The sequence below is a fragment of the Schistocerca piceifrons genome, chromosome 3 (genome assembly GCF_021461385.2).
Source record: "Schistocerca piceifrons isolate TAMUIC-IGC-003096 chromosome 3, iqSchPice1.1, whole genome shotgun sequence".
Taxonomy (NCBI): Eukaryota; Metazoa; Arthropoda; class Insecta; order Orthoptera; family Acrididae; genus Schistocerca; species Schistocerca piceifrons.
Window position 1 is genome coordinate 957,366,213 of NC_060140.1, and position 27,009 is coordinate 957,393,221.

The 27,009-nt window shown below is 41.6% G+C and overlaps 1 protein-coding gene across 1 annotated transcript in view; it reads left to right on the top strand.

Annotated features, from left to right (window-relative positions):
* Positions 1–23,072, top strand: part of LOC124789906 (ras-related protein Rab-34-like) — a 102,060-nt gene extending 78,988 nt beyond the window's left edge. Inside the window, exons 6-7 of the mRNA XM_047257424.1 lie at positions 22,640–22,844; positions 22,936–23,072. Coding sequence (XP_047113380.1) covers positions 22,640–22,844; positions 22,936–23,003 — 273 coding nt within the window. The 3' untranslated portion in view covers positions 23,004–23,072. The remainder of the gene's footprint in view (positions 1–22,639; positions 22,845–22,935) is intronic.
* Positions 23,073–27,009: the final 3,937 nt, after the last annotated feature.

A 27,009-nucleotide genomic window follows, 5' to 3' on the forward strand; every position in this document is an offset into this window, starting at 1 on the left:
GTAAAAGGACACATTTACACTGAGTTACAAACATGAAGAACAGTAGAGAGAGTGCGCAGTTCAGGATAGTAACTGTCTGTCCAACCTAAAAGTTTCATTTTGAAAATGATTGAATAATGACCTACAGTTAGTCTTTCCTCACATCACCTGAATAATATTCTAATTGTCTACCAGAAAAGCTGTATACTTTTGTCATTTGTCAATCAGGTAAATTTGTCAGTGACTCATAACCATATCTGCTATTGACAGATATTTTAAATATTAAATATTCCAATTTGTGTAAGACTAGCTGACAAACCCAGCATTGCTCTGGTATTCATTTTGCCAGTTTTATATAAGGAAAGGAAAAAAACTGTTTTTGTAATGAAGTATTGAAAAAATTTCAGTTCCTTGTATTCATGAGAACACCTTTGAAATTATGAAACAGTCATTCAAAGAGAGATGCATAATGTACAAATGTATAAGTACAATATCCAAATTGAGAAACATGATCCCGAATAGTATCTGTATACTGGGCACAGCTGCTTCACGTGTCCACAATGTGATTTTGTAAACATCTCTATGGCAATGCCTCTTCATAGCTCTATAGATGGCTATCGTTTTCACCTACAGCTGTTTGCACTTCACAGTTGAAGCTGTCAAAAGTGCTGCCACGTTTCAGTGATTTTCTTAAGTTGACTTGAATGTAGGAGTGTCTTAACAGTAAAGAATAAATGTATTAAAACCTAAAGTATGATGCAGCATCCCCCCCGCTCCCCCCAGATACAGTGTTTATCATGTTACACATCTTGAACTATGCGTTGTACAATGCTATATTTGTGTAGGTCCAATGAGCAGCGTTTGTGGATATTACCTCTGAAATTTATTGTGAATGCAGTTAGTAACACGGAAGCAATACATTTAAATGTCATGGATGATGTGTTAGTTTTTCACGCATCTCATTTTTTATGACATCATATCTTCTGGATTATGAAAGGTAGGTGGTTCTTACCCCGACAGCAATTGTTACCTGACAGTAAGGCATGTGTGTAGCACATGGTTTGGTTGATATTGGTCCAGTGGTTTACGAGGAGATATGGAAAACACACACACGCACACATATATATTTTTATAATATGTATGAATGTCTTCTACAGACACACATGCACGCGCGCGCGCGCACACACACACACACACACACACACACACACACACACACACACACACACATACATTCATACATTTTTATAATATGTATGAATGTCTTGTAATGGCCTGTATCAACTCTCTGAAATACTAATAGTGCTCATTGATCTGATCTCTACAAGTAATCTTAATGGACCATTGTTTCCTTAATCAAAACTAAAAGGTTATTGCAGCAGCTCAAAGATCACTTGACAACCCCCAATCAAGAATGTCATTTTAACTGCTTCCTTCAAATCTTTGGTTATTGGCTATCATGCAGCTGTTTTTAGAAGATGCTGCTTCATATAAGGAAGTCCCAACTCTAGAAAATTGTAGCAAAATGTAAGACAACCTGCAGAGAATTGATTATTGAGGCAGGGCAGGCAGTTGCCACACAGCATAAAAAATGTAAAGTTATATACAGGATGTTTATAAATGAATATCGCAGTTTTAACACTTCATAATATTTATTATATTAAACTACAGTTATAAATGATATGTCAAATGAAAGAGCAACTCAAACAGTTTTACCAAGAACCTTATAAATGTTCAATGTGAGCACCATTTGTCACACAGCACACATCAAGTCTATAGCCGAGTTCTTCCCAAACGTTGATAAGTGTGTCTTCAGTGATTGTAGCAACAGCTGCTTCAATCCGGTTTCTTAATTTAGGAAGGTCTGCTGGTAGCGGAGGCACATACACGCGATCCTTGATGAAGCCCCAAAGTAAAAAATCACATGGTCGAGTGAACGTGGAGGCCATGCAAAGCAAGCCCTGTCATTGGGCCCCTTGCAGCCTATCCAGTGCTTGGGTATAGTGAAGTTAAACCAATCTAGCGGATTGCAGCGGAAACATTGCGCGCTGCATGTGCGCACTGGTGCCAAACACAACTGTTTGATTGCTCTTTCATTTGACATATCACTTATAATGGTATGTTTAATGTAATAAATATTACAAAGTGTTAAAACCCTGATATTCATTTATAAACACCCTGTACTTACATAGGCAGAGAGATCCTTTATTTTTCAGTTACATTATGGGAATCATTAACAACTGTAAAATACTTAGAAATGTGTGTCAGGAGTGATGTAAAGTGGAACAACCACATAAAACTAGTTAAAGTAAAAGCAGACAACAGACTGAGATTTATTGGAGCAATCCCAAGGAAATATAATTCATTCTTAAGGAATCTATGTTCAGCAGCTCTTCAGTAAAGATTATAGTGATGAAAAGAGATTTACTGAAATATACTTAGCCCTGATGGAGATTACTGTGGAAAATACATTGTGGGGACACAAGCTTTACGGACTTCTGTCCGCAAGAATATCGCTGCAAGAACAGTATCTCTGGACCAGGGAAGCGTATTCTGAGACACCAAGTGTTTAAGTGTTATCTGTCCATATAATGCACATTAGTAAATATTGTGTATGTCAGTTGGTAACATTGACAGTCATTACACATCAAGAGCATCATGTTCATTACCCAGTTCCTATATTGGTGACCCAGAGTATTTTGACAACCGAGCCGCGACATTTTCGTGTGTCACGTTGCTCACCTCAATCTGACATGAGAATCCAACACCTTGCTTTGCTAACATTGTTCCTACACACACCGGCAGTCAGCCAGATACAGTCAATGATAGCAAGTGTTGTGAGTGTTTATGTAACAACTTACAAGTGCTTATGTGTACACTAACCTCGTCAAACTACATAACAAAGGGGCGATGATGATCAGCAGTAATGAATAATGGCGCTACCCTGCCACCCCCACAATCCTCGAATGCAATATTCCAATTGATATGCATTCAGCTAGGTACTCACAAGTCTCCCTATCAACCAAAGTGACTCTACCATAATTGAGATTTCAGGCATTGACAGGCTAATTACAGACACCAACCACAGTGACATAACAAATGCCGAACAATCACTGAAAACAAACAAACGTGCAGGTCAGTGTATTTGGTGGTCTCAGGGACAGATAATGCCAGTTAACAGTGATTTTGAACAGAATGGTATATTTCTGCAAACCGCTTTTGCTCTCTCACATCTCGCGGGTGACGTCACGGCAGCCACACCACATACCACGGTACACCTCTGGCATGGTGTCATGACCCCACCGGCTGCACCACTCCCCACACCCCAGCTCACACCAGGATATGCTGATGCCTACTGCATGCTGGCACGGATGCATGACACGACTTTTACCATGACCACACATCAACAGCTGCAGTTGTGCCACCAAAAGATGCATCAACAGCACCACGACCACAAAATGGGTATCAGAATTATGCCATGACTGCTATACCACCCACACTGACAACGAAGTGCGTCAGGTTTGAGCCAGACATCACCGCCATGCCTGCAGTGAACCTCACACCACGTGGGCCGACAATCTACCATGAATTTATCCGGCAGACAATGCTTACACAACACACTGCTAATTCTATGGGCACACCACAGAAACATCCCACGCAGCAATGGTCTCCGACCGATCGTCTGCGACTTCATTCCAACTACCACGATGCGTGTTACAACCGAGGGGTGCGACACCGTTAACACAGACTTACTAGCTTCACCACTCGCAACGTGCGCTACGTTCTGTTACACTCAACGCCATCACGGCAGCCTTGACGCGACTAACAGAACGGTGTAATCCAGTTTTGCAATCTTTCTGCAAGTTAATGCTAATGCATTCCTAAATGAATACAGTAATAATACACATAAATATCGCTACAAATAGCTATACATAATTTAAATATAGTTATGCTCTTAGATTTTGAAAGTAAGAGGCATTATTTCAATATTGGTATATTTCACAACAGCAAGGCTATTGCTACAGAACAAAAAAACTAACATGTTCACTACGTGTTGAGCACCTGTTTTCCAAGCAGCAGTGTAGTATTTCTCTTTATACTCGTTACGTACGTGTAATACAGTAAAACATTGTACTTATTGTGCGGTAAGGTAACTGACCGTATACAGCTGTGTGCACAGTGTTATCTGTAAGGGAAAATTCAGTTGACTGTGAAAACAGCAGACATGAACAAAATAAATAATTTATTAAAAATGTCATTTAGCAACAGGACTCTCGGGGAAAAAATTCAGACAAAACACACTAGGTAGGCCATTCCCGAATCTGAATCTTCAGCAGCAAACAAAAAATTGATGGCGTAAGTTCAGTCCAGAAATTTACCAGAAGAACAAATGTATTTGGGGCTGTGAAGAAAGCAATTGCTGTTTTTTGTTTTCCTTGTGTGTTATTTGGAGGATATGTTCATTGGTGTAAGACCAGAATAACTCATATCGGGCATAAGTGGTCTAAAATGAAAGTACATGAAATGTCAAAGTGACACATGAATAACATGCCTAGTCTTTCATTTGTAGGCAAAACCAACATTCACCGGAAATTAGATTTGCAATATAGACAAAGTATTGACAGCCACAACAAGAACTGGATAAAAATCTTCAAGTTCATCTCAGTCAAGCATCAGTGTTCAAAGGCATTTCTAAGACTGTTCAGAACAAACTACTGCAATGCATGTTGGAAGCATATCATGATGAAGTTGTTAAAGAAATAAAATGTGCTGATTGTGTTGCGATAATTGCAGATGAAACTACAGATGTGTATTGTGAATTTCAGTTGGTTATTGTTTTGCGTTATGTCGTTGAGGGAAAACCTGTTGAAAGATTCTGGAACTTCATTTATCCAGAAAGTCAGAATGCTCATACTAACGCTGACAGTGTCCTGAAAAAAAACTGAACCATTAATTGGTGATGTCCGAGCAAAACTAAAAGCTCAGAGTTATGACGGTGCAAATGCTTTGAGTGGCAAGTCGAATGGGGTTCAGAAATTAACTAAAGAAAAACACCCAAATGCAAATTTTGTCCATTGTTATGTCTACGGCAGCCTCTGTTAATTGCAAAGCCCGGATCTTTTTTGCACACCTTTCAGGTATTTCTTCATTCTTTTCGAACTCGCCACAGAGGTCAAAAGTGTTGGATAGCCTTACTCAATAAAGCTTGCCCCATGTGTATGTCACAAGATGGAATTACCATCCGTGAGTAGTAAAAGATGCTTTTGAAAACAGGGAAAATCTTATTACTGTTGTGGAAGTCATTGAAGTAAGTGAGGGCATAAAACTACCTTCTACTATTGAAAAAGCTGGTTCATACAAACAAAGACTGCAAGATAACTAATTAATTTTCTGGCTTTCATTTTTCTATAAGATATTGGCTCATGCAGACATACTTTTTAATCATCTTCAGGAGAAGATAGCAGAACCGACCAAAGCAAAGCAAGACAACCATAAATTTGAAGTGGTAACGCAAAACAACAGAGGTGACATTGACTCCATCCTTAACGAGATCTGTTTAGAAAATGACAAAACGATGCCTGCCAAGAAGACATGGATTCTCGATGAACAAAAAAAAGAGATGCTTTGAAAGTGTGCAATGCCATCCTTTCTGAAATAAAACTATGTTTTAAGTTCACTGGACACCTCATTGCAGCCAACTTATTTTATGTAAATCAGTTTGACAAATACATCACAAGTTTTCCAGACAAATACCTTGAAATTACAGACGTATGTATATTTCTGGAAAAAAAGAAAGGTGAAGGGTGAGCTCCACGTCTTCTGTGCTAGGCCTGAGTTGAGAGCAGTTTCTGTTGCAGCTCCGTTTCTTTCACTAATTCTAGAGGATGAACTTTGTGACACATTCGATGAGACTGTTAAAGTTTTGAAACTGCTGATCACGATGCCTATCTTGACATCAGAATCTGAGCATGGTGCTTTCGAATGTTCAAGAGAATTAAAAGGTTCCTATGAAGCACCATGAAAGAAGAACAACTAAGTGCCTTAGGGATGCTATCCTGTGAAAAGTCATTTGTGTGTAAAATTGAAGATTTCAATTTGAGAGTGACAGATTTATTTGCCAACAAAAAGGAGCAATGAATGGATTTCTAATACCATTCCTGCTACGTATTTTGAAGCTCTACTCTTGGGAAGGCAGAACCAATGTAATAAAGGACATTTGGATCACTGATTCCATCTGGTGTTGTGAAAGTCATATTCAAACCCTGTGACAGAACAAGATTGCTCTCTATACTCATTTCAAAATAAGAAAAGGAAACAACCAGCAAGCACAACTCAAAGCAAAGTGGAGCAGATAAATCATTCGGTCTATCACGGATTATGTCAGCATTTCCTCTCTCACAATGGCCTAATTATTCCCTTAATACCGCCACCACTCATGGTACAAACCATCTTTCTTTTGTGCCACTTATAACTTGTTCAGTCACATAAAATGTTAATAGGAAGAAAACAGAACAAACTCAAGTGAGAGTCGAATAAGAATCGAGTAAGAACAAGGTAAACCTTGCTAGGAAGAAATGTAAAATCAGGGATTCTTTTTTAGCACTGGTCTTGTGGGTTTTTCACAGAGGCTATGAATTTGTGGAGGATTACCGGGTTGATTGCACCAATAATCACACCCATTTCGCAATAGTTCATTTATTAACCTTAACACATACATGGATCACAAAGAACTGAACATGGCGGAAGAGCCAAAGATAATGCTTAGAGTCCAAAGATGGATGTATATCGATGATGTTGGTGTTGATTTCATGGGCCCCACATAGCCGCCGGAGGGGAACACATTTCACCAGGTGGCAGGGAATGGCAAAGGTTGTGTCATGAGCACTGGATGAAGAGAAACACACGACGAACAGTGTACAATCGCGCAGTATTATTGAAATGTCATGGATTATGTCTGGGGGGCTACGCACAAACTCCTCGAGCGAGGGCACGTTCAAGATGGGTGGGAGCATGAGAAACCTCGACAGGGCGAGGCAGGTGATGGTGGAGAGATCGAAGGGCCCGGCGGCAAGATATGAAGAACCATGTATCTGAAGCAGCGAGGAGGCGGGTCAGCTGGCGGGTTTGTAATGGCCGCAGTCAGGGGTTTGTGGTCTGTTAAAACATAGAAAGGGCGTCCCTCAATGTCAGTCTTAAAATGCTTAATCGCTTCGTAGACCGCGAGCAACTCCCTGTCAAATGCGGAATATTTCCGTTGTGCATTGGTGAGGTTGTGCGAGAAGAACTGCAGAGGCGAAGTTGGGCCGTCGATTGTCTGTCTAAGGACAGCGCCAATGGCAGTATCGTTCGTGTCTGTGGTGATGAAAAGCTGTGCATTGGGATGAGGATGAGCGATGGTGCAGGCCTCGGGAAGAAGATTTTTGAGGGCAGTGAAAGTTCCATGGAACAGGCCGAGATCCAGAAGTGTTAGTGCCTGCCAAGATGTCCATCAGTGGAGCCTGAATCTCCGCAGCCCGAGGTAGATGTCGGCGATAATAATTAACCGTCCCCAGAACGTGCTGGAGCTCTTTGAATGACGAAGGTCTGGGTAGGTTTAGTATTGTTTGTACTTTCTCAGGGGGCAGTGAAATGCTGTCGGCAGAGACCCAAAAACCAAGGAAAGTGACAGTGGGTTGATGTAGCTGCAATTTGTCCTAGTTGGTCTCGATGCCTGCTGCTGCCAGAGTGTTCATAACAGTTTGCACATGTTGAATGTTGTCCTTGATGGAGGAGCTGAACACAAGCATGTCATCAAGATATGGAAAGCAGAATTCTAGGTCGAATAGCACTTCATTGATGAAGCGTTGCCAGGTCTGGATTGCGTTTTTCAGACCGAAGGGCATGAATCGATACTGAAATAAACTGATTGGGGTGGTGATTGCTGTCTGCTCGATGTCTTCAGGTGCCATGGGGATCTGGTGGGAGGCCTGTTTGCAATCAATGACAGAGAACGTGGTTGCACCTGCGAGGGAACTGGTAAAGTCGGCAATGTTGGGTATGGGGTAGGTGTCCATAATTGTTTGTGCGTTTAGTCGATGGTAGTCTCCACACATGCGCCAGGACCCGTCATTCTTGGGTGTCATATGTATGGGCGTAGACCAGCTACCGGCAGAGGGTTCAATGAGCTTAGTAGTTCAGAAATCTTATATTTAAGGTCAGAGAGGCGCTCGGGACAAAGTCGATGTGGTTTACTGGAGATCAGGGGACCTGGCGTGAGGCAAAGCTTGTGAAACGTGCCATTGGTGACGACGGAAATGTTGCCGGCAGCACAGGAGGCGGTTTCTTTATAGTGTGTGGCGGGCGGGGCAGGCAGGGCGTGGTCGTGGTGTTCGGAGCCACTCGCCGGATCCGATGGGAGCCGAGGCGGCAAAGTGTCCCAGGAGACAACGCAACAAGATGGCCGCCGGCCCGAAGCAGTGGCACTGTGGTCAGGTGAGCTTGGTAGAGCTTGTGAGCCGTTAGTGACTCCATTGTCCGAGGGCATGGCCTGTGGCAGCACGGACGTGGGCAAAACATTTGGCGTGAGTGCACTGTTTGTGTTGTCAGTGGCGGTCGCATGGCAGTGCACAGGAGCCGAAGTTGCATAGTTTGAGGTGCTGTCGCAAGGGGCGGGGTAGGAGCTGTCAGTTAGTGAACACGTGACGCTCGTCGCGCATGCGCACTCGTGTCCGCCTGAGTGCCAAACGCTGCCGTGTTAGGAGTGTGTGGCCCTGCGGAACTGTCAGTACATGTTATGGCAGTCTTAATAGCACAGTTACGAGGGGTAGCAGGAGGTAAACGCATAGAGGCTCGATTGCTGGGATTGCAAGCAGATTTGGTGCACTTACTGACCTTGCTTTGTCCTTGCTGTAGTGTCTGTAATTCCTTTGCTGCATCGGAGAGATGGAGCTGTGTTTTGTGGAGCCGGAGGGAGAGCTCAAAGCTTTCCTTGCGTAGGCGAGCGACGTGTTCAAGCTCGAAAGGCACTTTTGCATGGTTTCTTGTAACGTCGTCAACATAGACGAGCATGTACGGATGAGATGAGCCCGGACTGATGTGTCACGGGTGGGTTGCTCGACGGAGCACAGGGGAAGTGAGTCTTGGACGGATGGTGAAATGCGGTGTTTTGCACTAGGTCCGGTGAAGGTTTGTGGTGTCGCAAGAAGTCAATGCATAGTATAGGTCCGTCAATTTCGCACACTAAAACAGTCCACTCGAGTTTGCAGTTTCCGGAGAGTGAGACAACATGGAAAGTTGAACCCGAGCATTGTAGTTCAAATCACGGCTTGCAGTGAAGTATGATGAGGGTGGATATTCGACGATGCTAAGGACGTAGGCAGCAGCGAAACACCGGCGCCTTTGTCCACTAGGAAAAGGTATCCCGTCGAATTGTCTTTAATGTAAAGCCGTCCGCAATTATCCAGTCATTCCCGGACAGAATGGAGCACTGGGGGGTGAATCTCATGTTGTGCGCAGGAGGCGGCACTCGGACTTACCTGCGATTGGCGTTTGGGAAGCAGCAGGGTGGTCTGCAGTTCCGTGCCGCCTCACCAAACCGTGTATGGAAGTAACAGTACGGGTAGTGTGGTTGCATTTCCTGCAGAGGGTCCATTGCCAGTGGCAGTGGCCAAGGTTCGGTGGCCACAGCAGGTTCGGTTGCAAGAGGGGGCGTGACCGTGGGCGGGGCCGGTGACGTCCCAGTTGTTTGTTTACTGCTTCCCGGAGCAAGCGGAACGGTCGGCACATTATGGCCCCGGCCGCGTCCAAACGCAGGGCGATGAGCCTGAACCTGAGACTTGTCAGGCAGGCAGTGGCTGGCGGAATAGAGCAGTGATGTACAGTGTGGCTTGTCAGCAATTGTCATTCTATGCTCGACAGGTTCGGGAGACCTTTGAGCCTGAGCAAAGCGGATGTGAGGAGGTAGTTTATCTGACCAGATGGCGAGGAGAGCTGTGTCAGAGAATAGATCGGCGCTGACCAGGGCACGTAGCCATCTCCAGAGCTGGGAAGGTTTATCGTTGCCTGGTTGCTCGACGTGGAGCACTTTCCGTATTGCTGCCTCAGTTGAGAGTGCAAGCCGACGTAGAACTGTCTTTTTGGCTAGAGTGTACTGGGTAGATGAGTCCGGGGTGTAGACCAGGTCAGTAATCAAGTCCTCCTGGTCGTGCAGGTGGGTGATGAGGCACAGAAAGCTGGTTGACTCGTCGAGTTTGTAATGGTCGAACACTTCGTCCACAATTTTGAACCAGGTTGTTGCTCTGTCGGGATTAAACGGCGGCAGCGTCGGTAAGCGTTGTAGAATGTTCAGAACAACAGGTTGAGTTGAGTTCGTCGGGGCACTGCCTGAATCGAGCTGTTGTTGCTGTAATATTCCAGGAGAGTGTGCCTTCAGGGGATGTGGCGACAACGGCTGTGCGGGTGGCAGCGTGAAGGTGATACGTTGTGGTTGAGCGTGATCCGTCGCAACACGTAAGGCCGATGCGGGTGGACACCGTAATGTGTCTATTCCGATTGCGTAAGTTCAACACGCGGGTGTGTTCGGATTGACGCGTCGCGGAAGACCGATGTGGATGAGGCACCGAGATGTGCCGAGAACGGTAGCGGAAGTTCAACTGGAGCCAGCACGGGGGCGACAGGTGAGAAAAAGTTCAAAGTTTGAGAATGCGTGTTAGTCTGTGGAAAGCTCGACGTATGATCAGAACTGGGGCCACCTGTGTTGCAGGGAGGCTGCGGAGGTGAGGGCTGTCCAGAAGCACAGTGTGGGAAATGATGTCGAATGTGCAACGGAATGTGTGAATGTTCACTGTTCATAGTCACTCCACTCAAAACGATGTGCGGATAAGGTTCACCTTATCACAAAACACTGAGGTCTAGCAGTGGGATGGAGGTGGAGGTCAGGCACAGATAACAAGTTATTGTTCGTGTTGCAGGCCGAGGTATCGCAGTAGGAAGGTATGTGCTAATGCTGAACCGAGGCAGGTGTGAGCGTGGTTGGATACTGAGGAGGTAGACCTGTGAACGAAGCAGTTCTGGCCCCGTGGCAGGTATCCGCGTGGTACTGCACAGATTGCGGCATGGCAAATCGTTGTCCTGGCGGTAGTAGGTTGTCCGACGAAGCATTTGCAGAAATCGGCATTGGTCCCGCACTGCACAGAGATCCGTAAGAGGTAACTGCACAGTCGATGAGGGAGGGCACATGTGGTGGGAACAAAGGCATTTGATAGCCGGAGTCATGCGCACTCCTAACTTCACTTATTGTTGCAGGCTTGAAAACGTCCGGCGGAATCATCGAGTGAGAGGCATCATGTTGCAGTCCTGGCGGGTGTATATCGCCCGCAACACGATGCATGTCGATCACAAAATCCAGCGTTAGGCGCTGGGCTGAAGTCATTGTTCGAATGCTGTGTTGATGTAATACACGCAAAAATAACCGACGTGGAGGTCGCGGACACAGTAAAACGGCGAAAACGGAAGACGTTACAACTCGGGGTCACCAGTGAGGAGGAATACCGGGTTGGTTGCACCAATAATCACACACATTTCGCAATAGTTCATTTATTAACCTTAACACATAAAATGATCACAAAGAACTGAACATGGCGGAAGAGCCAAAGATAATGCTTAGAGTCCAAAGATGGATGCATATCGATGTTGGTGTCGATTTCATCGTCGCCACAAATTTATGAAGTGGAATCACAAAAAAACTTAAAACTGGAGAAAGTAAAATATGCAGTCCTTGACAGAATTCGTGAGACCCCTCACCTTATCATTAAGTTGAAATGCACAACTTTGCTGTTTCTGATGCAGCATAACTTGCAAGACAATGAAGTGCTACCTAACAAACATTCTGTCAACAGGCATGAAGTCAAAAAACTAATTAAGCATTGTCAGACTGTTTTATATAATTTGGGATACTATATTGCTGCTGATTATATATAAAGAACAACAGTGGTCTTATCACACACCGACCGAGGTGGCGCAGTGGTTAGTACACTGGACTCGTATTCGGGAGGACGACGGTTCAATCCCGTGTCCGGCCATCCTGATTTAGGTTTTCCATGATTTCCCTAAATCGCCCCAGAAAATGCCGGGATGGTTCCTTTGAAGGGCACGGTCGACTTCCTTCCATAATCCGATGAGACTGATGACCTCGCTGTTTGGTCTCTTCCCCCAAACAACCCAACCCAACCCAACCCTTGTATCACACTTCCCTGGGGCACTCCAGGCTACCCTTGTCTCTGATGAACACTCGATGTCAAGGACAAAATACTGGGTTCTATTACTTAAAACGTCTTCGAGCCAGTCACATATCTGTGAGCTTATTTCATAAGCTCACACCTCCGTTAACAGCCTGCAATGGGGCACCGTGTCAAATGCTTCCCAGAAATCTAGAAATATGGAATCTGCTTGTTGCCTTCATCCATAGTTCACAATATATAATGTGAGAAAGGGGCAAGCTGAGTTTCGCACGAGCGATGCTTTCTATAACCATGCTGATTTATGGATATAAGCTTCTCAGTCTCAAGAAAGTTTATCATAATTGAACTGAGAATACATTCAAAGATTCTGCAGCAAATTGAAGTTAGGGATATTGGTCTGTAATTTTGCAGGTCAGTTCTTTTACCCTTTCTATAAACTGGAGACACCTGCAGTTTGTTCCCGTCACTTGGGATTTTGTGCTGGGCAAGAGATTCACTTTAAATGAAAGCTAGGTAAAGGGCCAATGCTGTACATTATTGTTTGTAAAACTGAATTGAGATTCCATCCAGACATGGAGATTTATTTGCTTTCAAATCTTTCAGTTGTTTCTCTACACAAGGGATGATTATTACTATGTCTTCCATACGGGAGTTTGTCCGATGGTCAAATGATGCTGTGTTTGCACAATTCCCCTGTGTGAATGATTTCTTGAACGTGAAATTTAAAACTTTGGCTTTTGTTTTGCTGTCTCCAACTGCCACACAAGACTGGTCAACAAGGGACTGAATGGATCCTTAGGTCTCCTTAGCAATTTTATATAGGACCAGAATTTTCTAGGGTGCTCTACCAGATCTTTTGCTAAGGTGTGACGGTGATAGCTGCTGTATGCTTCATACACATATGTTTTCACAGATGCACAAATCTCTATTAACCTTCACTTGTCATCATTTTGCATTGTTTTTTGAACCGAGAAGACAACTACTTCAGCTTCCTCAGCATCTTCCAAATTTCATCATTAAACTGTGGTGGATCTTTTGCGTCCTTTATCCACTTACTAGGCACATAACTGTCCAGACCATGATTTATAATCTGCTTAAAACTTTGTCCATAATTCCTCTGCACTGGAGCTAACTGACGTCAATTTATTTCTAAGTGAGATACTTACAAGTGCTTATCTGCTCTATCCAGCAGAAACACTGTCCTAGCCATCTTTACTGATTTATTAACTTTCATAAACATAGTTGCTATAATGGTATCATGATCGCTAATCCCCATTTCTATACTGACATTCTCCATAAGGTCCAGTCTATTTGTAGCTACAATATATTTCTATTGTGTGTGGGCTGCTGAGCTAGCTGCTCAAGACAGTTTTCAGAAAACATGTACAAAAGTATTTTGCATAGACAACACAGTCTGTACTCAGTAGATTAAAGTCCCCTCCATGTAGTGGTTCATGATATGGATATTTACATGCTTACTGACTTTAGACTTTCTTTGAATGACTCTAGAACTGTCACACTCAACTTCAACCTCAATAAGGGAGTGTATTTGTCAACCACAATGAATACTCCCACTCCTGTGGCCTCTAATCTGTCTTTCCAATATATGTTCCATGACTCGCTCAATATCTCGGAGCTCTCCATGAGTTTCAGCCAGCCCTCAGTCCCAAAAATATTTTGGGCGATAGAACTTTCTTGGAGGGTAGTAAATTGTGGAACTTTATTATGAGTACTTTGACAGTTTACTAATAAAATTTTCAGTCGAAGTGTCTTTATTCTGAACACTGTCTGACTTTCCTTGCTTCGCATTGACTGGCAAGTGCTCATCACAGCATCTAAATTTACTGCACTCCACAAGTACTCGATTAACTGCTTCCTTTGTGTAGTGCACCCCTGACCTACCAAGAGGAGTCCTACAAATCCCCTCACGATAATGCAGGTCTAGAAATCTGCAGCCAAGAATGTCACAGAGTTGACGAAGCCTTTGGCTTAGACCCTTTACTTGGCTCCAAACAAGAGGACCTCGATCAAACTCTGGGAACAGTGCTGCAGATAAATAGTTAATTTGTTGCTCTGTAGATGTATATCAGCTGAGAGCTGGAGCCTGACTGACTGGCTTACAAATGGACGGTTGCCTTCAAAGCAAAACAAAACAAATGAGCAACTACTGTGCTATAGAGTGAATGAGCTTACACTTACAAAAATGTGAGATGAAACATATTAAACAGGAAAACACACATGAAATTTAATATAGCACTTGGGTATTACTGTGGACTGAACATAATACAGTCTATTTCGAAGACATAAGTGTATAATTCTGCTAATTCATGACAGGTTGGGATACTTTGTTTTATTAAAAATACTTTTTTTCCTAATTTTGTTATGATAAACTGTAATTAATATGCATTAATACAGTGCATTGTAAATAATGCTTTTTGTCAATTTATAAACATAAGAGATAAATCCCCCCATGAACTATGGACCTTGCCATTGCGTGCCTCAGCGATATAGATAGCCGTACCATATTTAGGTGTAACCACAATAGAGGGGTATCTGTTGAGAGGCCAGACAAACATGTGGTTCCTGAAGAGGGGCAATAGCTTTTTCAGTAGTTGCAGGGGCAACAGTCTGGATGATTGACTGACCTGGCCTTGTAACACTAACCAAAACGGCCTTGCTGTGCAGGTACTGCGAACGGTTGAAAGCAAGGGGAAACTACAGACGTAATATTTCCCGAGGGCATGCAGCTTTACTGTATGGTTAAATGATGATGGTGTCCTCTTGGGTAAAATATTCCGGAGGTAAAATAGTCCCGCATTCGGATCTCCGGGCAGGGACTACTCAAGAGGACGTCGTTACCAGGAGAAAGAAAACTGGTGTTCTACGGATTGGAGCATGGAATGTCAGATCCCTTAATCGGGCAGGTAGGTTAGGAAATTTAAAAAGGGAAATGGATAGGTTAAAGTTAGATATAGTGGGAATTAGTGAAGTTCGGTGGCAGGAGGAACAAGACTTCTGGTCTGGTGAATACAGGGTTATAAATACAAAATCAAATTGTGGTAGTGGAGGAGTAGGTCTAAAAATGAATTAAAAAACAGGAGTGTGGGTAAGCTACTACAAACAGCATAGTGAACGCATTATTGTGGACAAGATAGATACGAAGCCCACACCTACCACAGTAGTACAAGTTTATATGCCAACTAGCTCCGCAGATGACAAAGATATTGATGACATGTGTGATGAGATGAAAGAAATTATTCAGATAGTGAAGAGAGACAAAAATTTAATAGTCATGGGTGACTGGAACTCGATAGTAGGAAAAGGGAGAGAAGGGAACGTAGTAGGTGAATATGTAATGGGAGGTAGGAATGAAAGAGGAAGCTGCCTGGTAGAATTTTGCACAGAGCATAACTTAATCGTAACTAACACTTCGTTCAAGAATCATGAAAGAAAGTTGTATACATGGAAGAAGCCTGGAGATACTAAAAGGTATCAGATAGATTATATAATGGTAAGATAGAGATTTAGGAACCAGGTTTTAAATTGTAAGACATTTCCAGAGGCAGATGTGGACTCTGATCACAATCTATTGGTTATGAACTGTAGATTAAAACTGAAGAAACTGCAAAAAGGTGGGAATTTGAGGAGATTGGACCTGGATAAACTGAAAGCACCAGAGGTTGTAGAGAGTTTCAGGGAGAGCATTAGGGAACAATTGACAAGAATGGGAGAAAGAAATACAAATAGAAGAAGAATGGGTAGCTTGGAGAGATGAAAAGTGTGAAGGCAGCAAAGGATCAAGTAGGTAAAAAGATGAGGGCTAATAGAAATCCTTGGGTATCAGAAGAGATATTGAATTTAATTGATGAAAGGAGAAAATATAAAAATGCAGTAAATGAAGCAGGCAAAAAGGAATACAAACGTCTCAAAAATGAGATCAACAGGAAGTGCAAAATGGCTAAGCAGGAATGGCTAGAGGACAAATGTAAGGATGTAGAGGTGCATGTCTCTAGGGGTAAGATAGATACTGCCTACAGGAAAATTTAGACACCTTGGGAGAAAAGAGAACCACTTGTATGAATATCAAGAGCTCAGATGGAAACCCAGTTCTAAGCAAAGAAGGGAAAGCAGAAAGGTGGAAGAAGTATATAAAAGGTCTATACAAGGCGATGTTCTTGAGGACAATATTATGGAAATGGAAGAGAATGTAGATGGAGATGAAATAGGAGATATGATACTGCGTGAAGAGTTTGACAGAGCACTGAGAGACCTAAGTCGAAACAAGGCCCCAGGAGTAGACAACATTCCATTAGATCAACTGACAGCCTTGGGAGAGCCAGCCCTAACAAAACTCTACCATCTAGTGAGCAAGATGTATGAGACAGGTGAAATACTCTCAGACTTCAAGAAGAACATAATAATTCCAATCCCATAGAAAGCAGGTGTTGACAGATGTGAAAATTACCGAACTATCAGTTTAATAAGTCACAGCCGCAAAATACTAATGCGAATACTTTGCAGACAAATGGAAAAACTGGTAGAAGCCGACCTCGGGGAAGATCAGTTTGGATTCCACAGAAATATTGGAACACATGAGGCAATACTTACCCTACGACTTATCTTAGAAGAAAGAGTAAGGAAAGGCAAACCTACGTTTCTAGCATTTGTAGACTTAAAAAACGCTTTTGACAATGTTGACTGGAATACTCTCTTTCAAATACTGAAGGTGGCAGAGTTAAAACACAGGGGGTGAAAGGCTATTTACAACTTGTATGGCAACCAGATGGCAGTTATAAGAATTGAGGGGCATGAAAGGGAAGCAGTGGATGAGAAAGGAGTGAGACAGGGTTGTAGTCTGCTCCCAATGTTATTCAACCTGTGTATTGAGCAAGCAGTAAAGGAAATTTGGAGTGAGAATTAAAATCCATGAATCAGGAATAAAAACTTTGCCGATGACATTGTAATACTGTCAGAGACAGCAAAGGACCTGGAAGAGCAGTTGAACGGAATGGACAGTGTCTTGAAAGGAGGATATAAGATGAATATCAACAAAAACAAAACAAGATAATGGAATGTATTTGAACTAAATCAGGTGATACTGATGGTATTAGATTAGGAAATGAGACACTTAAAGTAGTAAATAAGTTTTGCCATTTGGGGAGCAAAATAACTGATGATGGTCAAAGTAGAGAGGATATAAAATGTAGACTGGCTATGTCAATGAAAGCACTTCTGAAGAAGAGAAATTTGTTAACATAAAGTATAGCTTTAAGTGTTGTAGGGAAGCAGCCTACTCATGCCATTTAGAATTCATATGCTTTCCATTGTGTGCCAGCCTAGTCCGCTCTAACTGGCTATGACGTCACGAATGTTGCACAATACTTTAAAAGTAAAGTAAGTGATCTGAAAAGTTAATAGCATGTCAGGAGTGATGCTAAAATAATAATGTGTTAAGTTTCAGTTTAGTAACTTTAACAGTTTTCGAAATTTGGATGTTTTACGTAAAAATCATCGGCGCAACAAGAAGGAGCTACAAACTTCAAAATTTATATTCTGATTCCTTTTTCACTGTAATTTAATGGAAACAGCATGCGGGATCTCAGAGTAATATTTTGGTTGAAATTCATGATTTTCTGTTTTTGTGTCCTAAAAGTACGGAAGCAAGATAGATTAAGTAAGTGATTAAATAAAGCTAGGATGTTTAGATTTAGGTAGAATGCAGATACGTTATAACAACAAAGATGTGAGAAGTTTCCAAAAGGTAGCTATAAAACTACAGTTGTAGCGTCTCTCCAAAGGGCAAGTTCAGAGCTTATCTATTGCATGCAGTGCAACTAAAATAATTCTCTCGCCAAAAGTGTTTAACCTAGCCACATCAGAATTTTATTACAGATACTTACCTGTGTGCTGATAGCACAATTAAATTGAGAGCGTCATTGGACTTCAGCGAATGAAGCAATTAATTATTTAGTAACTTGAAGTGGTGTTCTGCTAGCCCCAGCGGCTAGTCAGGAAGGCAAATGTTTTCAGCTGCACCTTCGGCAGTCTGCACCGCGGCTGTATAAATAAGAGCGCTGCGAGCTAGAGTCAGGCCCAAGTTCTCTTCTAGATTCGTATCAGCGCGCACTCCGTCGCAGAAGCCGCATCATGTCTGTGCAATTGCAAGGAACAGCCTTGGATGCCGTATTATGTAACTCGGTATGCACATAACAATGAGTTTGTATTGTGGTAAAGTGTTAACTGCAGAACGACTTCAGTGATTTATTCTCAGTTTGTGTATGTCATATTTTCATCGTGTCACCGAAGGACAGACCCTGTACCATTACTAGCATGGCATTTGATGAGTATTAACATCAAATTTTGGCGACCATTCACTTTGAACATTTACATCGATAACGATTATTGAACAGTGTCGTTATCTAAGAATAATAGGACCTGCGCAATGGACTCTGAACAGCTCTGATAGTACAATAGCTGATAGTAGCATTGCTTGGGTAAACATTTGTCTGAAATTTTACACTTTATCGTTTTCAGAATATAGTGAAAATTGTTATAGTAAACTGCATTTTCTGTGAATCCCAGACATCATCCTAAATCCTCAGCATAATGAACTTCAATGATCAATAACTTTATTTCTCCATCAGAGTGGGCACAGTGAACTTTAATTACAGGCATCACATTTTTGCTAATAACTTTCTGGTTGCCAACATTGTAGTTAGAGAGCCTGTGTTGAGAACAGCAACAATAGAACAAATTTTCCACCCGCTGCCCCACAGTGTCAGGGAGTCTTTTCTGAAAGTATTTGTATGGAGTGTAGACCTGTATAGGAGAGTGGAACATGGATGATAAATAGTTTGGACAAGAATAGAATAGCAGCTTTTGAAATGTGGTGCTACAGAAGAATGCTGAAGATTAGATGGGTAGATCACATAACTAATGAGGAGGTACTGGATAGAATTGGTGAGAAGAGGAATTTGTGGCACATCTTGACTAGAAGAAGGGGTCAGTTGGCAGAATACGTTCTGAGGCATCAAGGCATCACAAATTTAGCATTGGAGGGCAGCGTGGAGGTCAAAAATTGTAGAGGTATACCAAGAGATGAATACACTAAGCAGTTTCAGAAGGATGTAGGTTGCAGTAAGTACTGGGAGATGAAGAAGCTTGCACAGGATAGAGTAGCATGGAGAGCTGCATCAAACCAGTCTCAGGACTGAAGACCACAACAACAGCTACAACAACAAACAACATAGTAGTGTTATAAATGGATAATTTCAAAAATAAGTCATTAAACTGTTTAAGAAGTTTTCTACGTCCACATACATATATACTCTACTGGCAACCATAAGGTACATGGCAGAGCGTACCTTTTACCACTGTTAGTCTTTCCTTTTCTTGCTCCACACTCAAATGGATCTAGACAAAAATGACTGACTCTATGCTTCCATCCTTAGGTGAGATGTATTTCATTGGCAATAGGATTCTCCTGCAGTATGTCACAAATGCTGGTTCTCTAAATTCTGTCAAAATTGTTTCATAAAAGTAAATTCTTCCCTCCAGGGATTCTCATTTGAGATTCTGGAGCATTTCTGTAATGCACACATGTTAATGAAATCTGCCAGGATGTTTTACCTCAGTCTGACCTGGTGGAGATACCAAGCACTCGAGCAGTACTGAAGAACAGGTCGCACAAGTGTTCCGTATATGGTCTCCTTAATAAATGCACTACTCTTTCATGGAATTTACCCAATAATCCAACATCAACCATTCACTTTCACTACAGCTGATGGTGCATACTCATTCCAATTTATGTAATTGCAGTGTTACGTCTAGATATTTAATAGGTGTGACTGTTTTAAACAAACACCACAAATACTGCGTTCAAACATTACAAGATGGTTTTTCCTACTTATCTGCATTAACTTGCATTTTTTCACAATTAGAACAAGCTGCCATTGATGACACCAAATAGAAATTCTATCCAAGTCATTCTGTATCCTCCTGCTGTCATTCAGTGATGACACTTTCCCGTACACTACCACAGCAGCACCAAACACACATTACTGCTCATTAGAAAGGCAGGTGTGCCCTAATATGAAGAAATATTGCCCCATGTCATCATTCATACCCAAGCCAACAAGCTCTTAGTACAGGATGAAAACAGTTATTTTAGTTCTGCCCTGAACATGAATCTGGAAATAAAGCCAGATTCCATTTATGAAACACATTTTCTGCTGCAAACACCACACCATGGCAGAAGACCATATGGGTCTGTACTCTGTGGGCAGATACAAATATACACAATGACTGTTTCTCATACATGAATGCCAAGATTGTATGCAAAAAAGTGTTGGGCATCATAGACTGCTTCAGCCAGTAATTTTGGCTAATGTTTGCTGTAACTCATACGTTACCAAGCTGTAACAATATTCATTACTTTTTGTACCCAGTTACTACTGTTTCAGTAAGGTGTGAGCTGCATTAGCTTCAACCTTCATTTTTTGAAGCAGCCCACTCATTGCATCCTTTGCAGGTTTTGGACAAAAATAATTTACTTGAAATCTGTACTAAAGAGTGTGGGCTGTATACAGTAATGCAGTCTTTATGCCTGTCTTCGCATTCCATTTCCCATAGATGATACGTCTCAGTTACAGAATTCATTGTATTTTTGTATACACTCTGTTAGTAATGTCACTTCAAGAATAATGACCAATGTGCAATGGGAACTTTTTACACGATCCCATTTAGATTCCAAGACACTTTTGTTATGTGTGCATGCTTACGTTTCTGATAAAAGTAAGGTGATGTGAAATTTCCTCATTATTCATTACCGAGATCATCATCCTGTCTATCATTTTCACACAACCTGGTATTTGTGGAAAGTTTCTTTTTTGAAATGCTGAAAATACAAAATATTTCACGGAGACTGTCTCATATTCATTACTTTGTAGTTTCACCTTACGCTAAAAAAGAATACGTTTGTTCCCTTACTGAAGGACCACTATAGTCACATTTGTGATCATGAGTACACTCTGTCTGTAAAATCAATCCTGATAAAAATTAGTTCTGAGTATTATACCCATTCAGTTTTCTAATGAAGCACAACAGCACCAATCAACACTAGAACTAGCTACATAAATCTTACACACATAACCAGTATCCTGCTTGTGAGTAAGACTTCCTGTCTTTGCATTTATTACTAGATATTTTTTTATCTTCCAAACACCAACTAAAGCATTTACTTCCAGTTTATACACACAAACTAACATGTGCATATTCTAGCTTTCACTGATATGATTAATTACGGAAATTACATTAAGGCTCTAAAATAATGTTGAAATCAAGAAGTTGTGACATATTGTGTACATTTTAATGTTAAAGAATTGATAATAAATACCATAGCTCAAGATGTCGGTCCATCGGTGTAAATACAGTTTACAATCCAGGCCCTTAGATGTGAGATAAGTCCATCTGGGACTGAGACTCACATCAACTCAAAGTGAGTGCAAATGGATATGTATAGCAGCTGGGATATACAACCAACTATGTATTCTGACATTTATTAACTGATGACATGGAGAGCTAAGTGTCCCAAAAACACATTTTCCCCCATATGTGTGGGATAGCTCTCTCTTTCACTCGGCCCCTCAATTGTACCTGTGTTGTAGATCTTTGACTTATCACCTCTCCCTATAATTAGGGGCAGAAGACTGTGCATATCACCTTGTATGCCCAATCAGAAGATATGGTTGCAGTCACATCTCCATTGAACCGAAAAGTATCAGCTTGCTGTTTTTTTTTTTTTTGGGGGGGGGGGGGGGGGGGGGGAAGTCACTTCATAATGTTTCTTTCTGTAAATTGAATAACATCACATATTTTATAAATTACATCCTCAATTATTTTACAAACTACCTTCCATGAACAACCACTATGCAATGAATAGAAACTTTGTGTGTGCACTGTCGACTCCAGGGACATGCCCAAGTGAAGGAAATGCCTGGAGTATGCTGTACGCCATCCAGCAAAGTGAATACTGGATGTAGCATCCCAAGAGCACATCCCTAGGATTCAAACAAGCTGTCATTGCCTCTTGCCTGACATATAAGTTGTACCAAACCATATTTGCTGCTGAAAATCTGAACCAGACTCCACCTTTTTGGTTGGTTCCTCTCCCAAAATCTAAGGGTGTGAAATTCTGTTTGTCCCAAAAGTATTTCTCTCTCTCTCTCTCTCTCTCTCTCTCTCTCTCTCTGTGTGTGTGTGTGTGTGTGTGTGTGTGTGTGTGTGTGTGTGTGTGTGTGTGTGTGTGTGTGTGTCTTTCTCTCTGTTGTGGGTCCATTTTTTTATTATAACTTTGGCCATATCTTCCACTTACCTAGAGGTCTATCACTTTTTCTTTTTTAGTTTCATTCTGACTAATCCAGGGCTATTATTTTTTATTTCAGTCGTCCATTGCATATAAGGAAGTCGAGAAATATGCAATCAAAATGGCCATGGATCTGAAAGCAGAATTTTGGGCAGTTTCATCGAGCACTGGTGAAGGTATTCAAGAGTTGTTCTACAGGATAGCATGTATGGCATTTGAGAATTCTGTTAAGTCTGAAGAGTCTGTGAGAAGTAGGATGATTACATGTGGCACAGACCTTGATGGTAAGTTTCACATTCAGACATTAGATAAAATTTTCTTGTTTTTCATTTGCTTATTTGTTTGTCAAACTGTTGACATGGGAATTTTGCTCAGGTTTCCAGAAAATTCAACCTTCTTCAGCTGAGAAGTCACGACAAAAATGCAACAGATGCAATGTTTAAAATTCAGTGATGAAATCCATTTTGTGATGAAATTGTGTCTCCATGCATCTCTCAGGAACTAACTGTATTTTATGTGCAAAATGTAAAGTTTTATACTTTATAATTTTTAATGTGCATGTAGTTTTATATTTGACATTTTAATAAAATAATGTTATAATTAGTCTTGACTTTTGAGAATATAGTGTCATTAGTCCACACTAATCTACAATGCTTTCCAATGACATTTAATATAAATTGCCTTTCCTCCTTTTCATTATTTTAACAGAATGCACAGCACTGAACACAATGAGAGCATGAATTGTGAGGTAAGATGGAGAAAACAAAATATTAGGTAAAGCATCAAACAGAGCTATGGAAAAACTGTAATTATAACTAAAGGATTATTTTATGCTTCTTTTTACAGTTAATCACATTTACAGGTAATAACTAACATGCTACATTGGTAATAAGTAAAGAAATAAAAAGATATTTTTAATAAATCTCAGTTTCTGTGTGTGGATTATCACAGCATTATTAGGCACTACAGTCTCCTGTTTCCTTTAATGTGACTGTACTGTAAACTGGTCCTTGGAGTCTGTGTATGTTCTTTATCACTTACAACATGATGCTGATATGAGTGAATATGCGTTGGAATTCCAGACAAGCATATGGCTTATATACATTTGAGTAAGAGATAATCAATACTCTCCTCTGTGGTGTTAAGTTGTAAAATATCAGCTGCATCTTCATGGGATTTTTGGGGAAGCCTGCCTTGAGAACTATTTTGTTCTGCCATTAGAGCGCCGGCCGCGGTGGTCTTGTGGTTCTAGGCGCTGCAGTCCGGGACCGCGGGACTGCTACGGTCGCAGGTTCGAATCCTGCCTCGGGCATGGATGTGTGTGATGTCCTTAGGTTAGTTAGGTTTAAGTAGTTCTAAGTTCTAGGGGACTGATGACCTAAGATGTTAAGTCCCATAGTGCTCAGAGCCATTTGAGCCATTAGAGCACAGCACAAATAAGCCACTTGAGTCTGTCCACAGTTCACAGAATGGCAAAAGTAGTAATACTTTTGTAAGTATTTTGCAGCTTTGTATGATTTTGAAATTGTGAGCAGTAAGCCGAACCAGAAATCAAAGATATTTCACTAGTGATCCAGAATAAAAGGTAGAAGTTTCTGAAAGAGAAGATACATACCTGTCAGATGAAAGCTCTCTTAATAATTGCAGTATGTGCTCATTATAAAATATGTTGATTATTATTCGTGTTTTGGAATTCAAACTGAAATTTTAATTCAGTTGAGTACAAAAAACTTTTACTTGTACAAGCAATTTCTTTTTCATTGAGTTGGTGGGGCATTTAGGCCGGCCGGAGTGGCCGAGCGGTTAAAGGCGCTACAGTCCGGAACCGCATGACCGCTACGGTCGCAGGTTCGAATCCTGCCTTGGGCATGGATGTGTGTGATGTCCTTAGGTTAGTTAGGTTTAAGTAGTTCTAAGTTCTAGGGGACTTATGACCACAGCAGTTGAGTCCCATAGTGCTCAGAGCCATTTGAACCATTTGGGGCATTTATACAAATGGTCATCAGTGGCAGCAAGATGTGTGTGCACTTATGAAACATAATCAGCAATAGCCATTTGATATCCACTACTGGACAAAATCTACCTCTAGAATTATCCATGTTTTACATTGTTCAGTCATATGCATTTCTGTTGCTCCCATACATTTCCTGTCAGGTGCTCAGCTTTAATTGGTTCACCGTTTCAGTCTTCTCTTATCCCTTGAAATGCCGTAAATAATTTTCTTCATCCATTCTGTCCATTCAAATGGCATGCACTGCCCATCTCCACTCCATTTTTGTTAGAGTCATAATTATACCTTCCACTCATGTACATTCCCTGATCTGTTTGTTTGCTTTTCTAACTCTCCTAGTAATTTGTAACACATCTCTCCATACCTTATGGACCAATACCCAGTTTTTAAATGGTTTTCGCAATGTCCACATCTCACTGCTGTGCACCAAAACTGGCAACACACATGAATGAAAGTATAGATCACCTCATTAGGAAAGAGAAAAAGTCAGAAATGAAAGACAAGTTGAGCAAGAAAATTTCATATCTTAGCAGTTCTATAGAAAGTTTCACATCCTGTTGTTGTTGTTGTCTTCAGTCCTGAGACTGGTTTGATGCAGCTGTCCATGCTACTCTATCCTGTGCAAGCTTCTTCATCTCCCAGTACTTACTGCAACCTACATCCTTCTGAATCTGCTTATTGTATTCATCTCTTGGTCTCCCTCTACGATTTTTACCCTCCGCACTGCCCTCCAATACTAAATTGGTGATCCCTTGATGCCTCAGAACATGTCCTACCAACCGGTCCCTTCTTCTCGTCAAGTTGTGCCACAAACTCCTCTTCTCCCCAATTCTATTCAATACCTCCTCATTAGTTACGTGATCTACCCATCTAATCTCCAGCATTCTTCTGTAGCACCACATTTCGAAAGCTTCTATTCTCTTCTCGTCCAAACTATTTATCGTCCATGTTTCACTTCCATACATGCCTACACTCCATACAAATACTTTCAGAAACGACTTCCTGACACTTAAATCTATACTCGATGTTAACAAATTTCTCTTCTACAGAAACGCTTTCCTTGCCATTGCCAGTCTAGATTTTATATCCCCTCTACTTCGACCATCATCAGTTATTTTGCTCCCCAAATAGCAAAACTCCTTTACTACTTTAAGTGTCTCATTTCCTATTTCACATCCTAGAACTGGAAAAATCAGGATGAAATGTGTGTTAATGGTCAGAAACTTTCTTTAGAACTTTTGAGATGTGAAACTTTGTCACCTGACTTGTCTTTCAGTTCTGACTTTCTCTGGTCTTACATGGCTGCCAACTATTAAGGATTGTCCATAATTTTTACGGATGTATCACTTTAATTACAGATTTACAGGAAGTTACCAAAAATTATGCAAGCAGCCATTTAACAATTTGATGTTTAAAGAAAGATTGAAAAAGTAACTGTTTACATTTCACTAAACATATGCAGCTAGAATGTGCTATAGATTTAGTGGTAGATCTCCGATGCGGATATGGGAGAAAGAAACAATAAGTCGGTCAACATGGTTATGAATAGATAACACTTTATTACTAGAGAACGCATACAAAACATCTGTACAATACAAACGCCAAAACCAGACTGTCTTTGGTCTCCAGTCAAACATTGAAGCTGTGACTCTTTAGTCTCTGACATCAATAGTGCTGTTGTCCCCACAGAGCCCCCCTTCCCTCCCTCCCCTAGGGCGAAGCACTAAAGGGAGAGGTGACTGGCCCACATTGACTGTGTTGCGGTGTGGGTGCAGCCGCATGCGACCAGATGTGCTATCAGGACTTTTTCTCACTGTGTCTTTGATGTGATGGATACAGAGCCACAGGGGCCAGTGGTCATAGTGTGCAGCCGAGCCTCAAATGTGGTGGAGCAGGTCATGTCAGTGGTTGTTGCTGTGGTTTTTGAGATACTCCAGGTGAGGAGAGCAATGTTGGTGGTGTTGCGGATGTGGGTAGGTGAAGATGCCATTCAAGGACTGGCGCAATAAGCGGGCCTTGCACTTGACATGAGAGGGTTGTTGACAGCATTGTGATAGTAGATGAATGCACTGAATTGAGAATGTGCTTGGAAGATCTCGGCATGCATCAGTAATGAGATCATTGTTGACTATTTTCACAGTGAGGTCCTCTGGCTGAAATGTGCAGATTTTGATAGTGTGTGAACATTGTGAAGTGATGGCACATTTGCATTCTCCATGTCAGTGTCAGCTAGTTCCCACAACATCCAGGTTGGCTTAAGTCTGTGGAGGGATACTGTAGTTACCTTGGTGTGTCGTGCGGCCCTTGTCTGATGACTCGGAATGGTTCCATGTAAGGAGGTTGTAATGAAGGTCAAACGCTATCATCATGGAACATCACAAATTCACACTCCGACAGCAGTTTGTGCACAAATTTTTTAGATATTGTGTGTGCGTTTG